This window comes from Perkinsus marinus (assembly GCF_000006405.1).
Source record: "Perkinsus marinus ATCC 50983 genomic scaffold scf_1104296929318, whole genome shotgun sequence".
Classification (NCBI taxonomy): domain Eukaryota; phylum Perkinsozoa; order Perkinsida; family Perkinsidae; genus Perkinsus; species Perkinsus marinus.
Window position 1 is genome coordinate 891,880 of NW_003216498.1, and position 4,444 is coordinate 896,323.

A 4,444-nucleotide genomic window follows, 5' to 3' on the forward strand; every position below is an offset into this window, starting at 1 on the left:
GAGTGGGAAAAATACAATATCAAACAAGAACGATGAACAGTAACTGCCTGGGACAGTTCTCGTATTGACATTGTCAATTTGACAACACTCCCACTCATACGGTCGCTGTGACATAGCACATGCATGGCGTTAACACACTGTTCACATTGTTCACTGTTCACACTATCACATGCAGACGCTGATAACTAGGCTGATGAAGGTCACTACACACAATGGTCCCCCCAAAGTATTCAACCGAAAAGTTTCGACCACGGAAGGTTTCCTGACGAGAAGGAAGAACATTCAAAGACTCTCGCTATATCGGGTCCTCGATCGTTACAAGTTCATTGAAGTTCTCCAAGACCTTACAGTCTGCCACGGCATGAGTTATGTTCCGAAGGATGTCAGCCACCTCGGTTACAGGTGCCTCATAATACGGTCATCCAGGACGGCCCGGCCCATTGACGAGAGTTCGTTTGGTATATGTACATCCCCACACAGGTGGTGAGTAACAACAACACAGCGAAAAGTAGCTTGAAAACCAATGACATTTGGACATCAACGACGGTCACCACATCGTTCCCGTAGTTTCAAATTTGCATTCGACTAAGTATTTGCACCTTATCTGCGAGACATCATAAACAACATATTCATTGTAAAGGAGGGAGCCGTTGGCCCTATGAGCTGGGTTCTTCACTGGCTTGCCTCGAGGCACCTACAACGACTTGTGACAACCGAGGGCATCGATTCGACTCACGATGCAACCATCAGGAGTGATGTAGTTACTTGCAGGATCTGGGCAAGTACCACCGATACCTTTGGTACTGCGGTACGTCTTTGGAAGCTTCTTACCTGTACATCCGATGACGGCGCAGCGGTTGGAGGAATATATGATCGTTTCCCTCAGCCCAGCTCAGGGAATCGGGTAAGAGTGTACAGAAACGAATAACAATTTTCCAAATTTTCCTCAGAAATTCCATATTGTCACCAACACATGTAAATGACCATGAACATATTCTCCCACACTGGGGATGAGAGTTGAGACTGACCTTGGAATCCCTGGGGTGGTTTGTCTTGGCCATCGCCGTACACGAAGAGTGCCTCGTGGAGCTCCAACCTACGACGAGAATATAGAACGCGAATAACTGTGATTCCTTACGATTTCCCCAACGCCACTTCACATAGCATCAATAACCCAGTCTCAGCGCTTAGCGAAGCGAAGCAGTAGTTGGCACTCTTGGAGACCATATCAGCAAAGTACACTCCTTTGCCAAACATGTAACCCGTGACGGGCGCTTGTGGTGGGGCTATACGCAGTCCCTGAGTGAACCAAAATAGAAAATGGTATGAGCCTCTTCCGGCCGAGTGACCTCGGGTAGGATGCCAGCCCAGTTGGTCATCCTCGAACCGTGCCATAGTAGCATCCTATTGGGTTCTTTCGAGTAGGGCTCGAACCTCTCATTCTCTCCAAACCGATCAACTCGGAAGCAGTTAATGAGATGCAGCTTGTACGTAGTATGCGTTGGCCCGTGGGTATTAACAACGTATCTAGAAATTCAACTTCACCACCACCACCGACGGTGACCCAAGGTCCCTCAGGAAATAAACTACAGGCGAAAACTCACGGTCGGAAGGAATCGAATGCTTACGACTAGATCTTCCATATCAAGTGATCTCTCCCATGCTTCAATAGAAACAAGATGGCTCACGGAGAAATTTTCTACAAGGCTCTTAGAGGCTCAGACGATGTTCATTGTGATTACTATAGGTGGCGCACTTACTCCTCGATGAGTTGAAATTCCAACGAGGCCCGATCGACCATGCTGAGTCCACACTTCAGCTGATTGTATTTGGCTCGGATTGGATCACCACCCTTCACACTCGGGGCGGAGACAACGCTGTAAGAGAGCTCCAAGTCCATGAGGCTCTGAACCAGCTCAACCTAGAACCAACAGCTCCTAGGAGGCCCGACACGCCACCAGCACTAACCTTTTGATCGATGATATGCTCATTGTCAAGTACTGGCAGAGGCACACCCGGTGGAATGCTATGTGGCACCATAGTATAAAAGCGGTTGGTCAAGTCGGCTAATATAAGATTCCGTGGCCCACCTGATACATCAACTCCAACGCCCCCACAACACACTGAATGAGCCCTACGAGGTTGCATCAACTCCACTTGCAAGTCCTGTAGGACGCTGAATGCCGCAGTGAGGCCCTTCCGTGATATCCGACCCAAAGGCATCCTATCCGGATCAATGTCAAGATCTCGAAGCTCCTGCTCCATAGCATCGATGTCGCAAATAAGTGCGACCAGATTAGCAATAGCCTTCGGGAGGGTCGAACCATCCGTAAGACCTGGCACCAGCTGCTGACCCTCATACAGGCCCCGAGCACCTACTTTTACGGCGAGCCAATGAGAGAGGACTAGAGCTACCATCACTAGGCGCCTTCTCAATTTTGGTATCCAGTCGGAACGCCTTGCCAGGATGCATTTCAAAAGGCAGCAGACCGGCGGCAACCTCATGAAAGGGATTCCCTGTCTTCTCCTCAAATAGCCTACCAGGGAACCATGGACCTCAGCGGACCATGCAAGGCCAAGCGTAGTTATTCCAATTTTCCACTACTTTTAACTATTGTTAAATTCATCAATTCCACTTGAAAGAAATTTGAAATTTCATTTCCGAGCGGTCTACGAAAACCAAACTTCAAATTTCGAAATTCGAATTTGAACTTTCATTCCTCCTACTAAAATCAAATTTCATTTTACGTAATTCGTTCTTTCACTTGCTGAATTTGAGATTGAAAAAGTGTAGTTGCGAACAGTTCATATACGCCCCATGCAACAGAGCATATCATCTGACCCTTCGAAAGCAGAGATAGCATTCTTCTTATCAGCCATCTTCTCACGCTTCTCTCCACCAATAGCATCATTTCCCGTACGCCCCCACTTCCTGAAGTGACCACCACTACTGCACGACAGATCTCGGCGGCCTCGACAGACCTGTGGATCCAATAGCCAGTGCCTTGATCGGCCTCGTAAAGCTCCATAATGTAATAGCTGTTCGTACCAGATGCTGCCTCCGTCCTCGAGAGGGTCTCACTATAGACCACCTACAGAATCAGCCCAAATGCTTCCAAAGGCGAATCGATCAGCTCACGTTGCCATCAACGAGAATGTGTGCTTTCTCAGCGAGCTCCTCGTCGTGTACGACCACACCATTTTTCACCTACAAACGCTGCATCCTTACCACAGATCAGCACAGTGGTTTCCCAATATTCATATTATTATTATTATCATTAGCGCGTTAGTTTCAGATTACGAAACCATTCAGTGAAGTCAACGGTGCACGTTACTCTCAACTTCTCCTTCCCACTCGACTTTGAGTATTTCGACAAGCGACTGGGCGTGGAAGCCACACTCTTCCGGCCTGCACTTTGACCGAGGAAGCCAGACGTCTCTGAGAACGCAATGAGGGCCTCGAAAATATGAACAACTACCTTCAGGATGGCATAGATATCCTTGCATCGGCAAGGTTTCCTTCCGGTCCAAGCAGTCCAGGACGAACGCCTCATTCACCACAGGAAGCCTCGAGCGCCGTGCTTTAGCGTATATGTCCGCTTGCTTCTCGAGCTCCGCTACAGTGGATATAACCAAGTTAACCTATGGAAAGACAGCCCCCAGCCTTGAGTGAAATTCCCGGGGTTTAACGACTCACTCTTCCATCAACCTTGTCTCGCAGATTGCCACCACCCTCAGAGATCATTTGTTTCAGCTGAGGTCGAGTGTGGCTCAACCGGCCAATCGCCCCGATTATCATACCTACGACATACGATAGGTCCCCGGTTCGATCCCGGCATGATACCTTTTAAAGGCGTATTAGTCCTATCACCCACACGATTCCATTCAGCAGGTTGAACCTCGTCCTGGCCACCTGCAGACTCCCGCTTGGCCGCCCTTGATTTCTCCATAGTTGCGAAAAGTCGATCACCTACGGACCACTCGCATTGCAACAATACAGCCTCCAACCCACCTATTGAGGGCGTCAACTGCGACAGCTCTGGGTGCAGCATAAGGGTGTCCTCTGTGAACCGCCAGAGGCTCCGGCCCGGCTTCCTCGTGGTCTCAGTGCACTTGGTATATGCGCTTATCCAACCACTGCATTCATAGTTCTCACCGTGTAACCTAAAAGGAATGGCGATCAACCGAATCAGAGCCCCTTCCTATGCTTCCTTATTCTAACAGTAGGCAAAGGCACAGGAGCTCCACGAACCACCAGCAGTTACGATCCGCTCTACTCAGGTCGTCACGAGTCTGTGAGAGACCACCCCCCTCCATTGGCCTCACCTGAAGCGCCCACTGTTACACGTAGGACATCGATCTGGTATACCGAAGAGGACGCAGTCAGCCACTATCTGCCGCAGATCATCCTCCCCTCCCTTCTTCATCCAGTAACCATTAGCCT

The 4,444-nt window shown here is 49.3% G+C and overlaps 1 protein-coding gene across 1 annotated transcript in view; it reads right to left on the bottom strand.

Annotated features, from left to right (window-relative positions):
- Positions 1-543: 543 nt before the first annotated feature.
- Pmar_PMAR012608 (conserved hypothetical protein) overlaps positions 544-4,444 on the bottom strand; it is a gene marked incomplete at its 5' end in the record, with an annotated part of 5,152 nt that continues 1,251 nt past the window's right edge. Inside the window, 17 exons of the mRNA XM_002787783.1 lie at positions 544-694; positions 737-831; positions 1,029-1,096; positions 1,139-1,299; positions 1,350-1,527; positions 1,761-1,921; positions 1,969-2,336; positions 2,416-2,537; positions 2,843-2,928; positions 2,979-3,092; positions 3,140-3,208; positions 3,336-3,439; positions 3,480-3,642; positions 3,698-3,801; positions 3,845-3,970; positions 4,013-4,164; positions 4,327-4,444. The exon at positions 4,327-4,444 is cut by the window's right edge and continues 4 nt beyond it. Coding sequence (XP_002787829.1) covers positions 548-694; positions 737-831; positions 1,029-1,096; positions 1,139-1,299; positions 1,350-1,527; positions 1,761-1,921; positions 1,969-2,336; positions 2,416-2,537; positions 2,843-2,928; positions 2,979-3,092; positions 3,140-3,208; positions 3,336-3,439; positions 3,480-3,642; positions 3,698-3,801; positions 3,845-3,970; positions 4,013-4,164; positions 4,327-4,444 — 2,336 coding nt within the window. The 3' untranslated portion in view covers positions 544-547. The remainder of the gene's footprint in view (positions 695-736; positions 832-1,028; positions 1,097-1,138; positions 1,300-1,349; positions 1,528-1,760; positions 1,922-1,968; positions 2,337-2,415; positions 2,538-2,842; positions 2,929-2,978; positions 3,093-3,139; positions 3,209-3,335; positions 3,440-3,479; positions 3,643-3,697; positions 3,802-3,844; positions 3,971-4,012; positions 4,165-4,326) is intronic.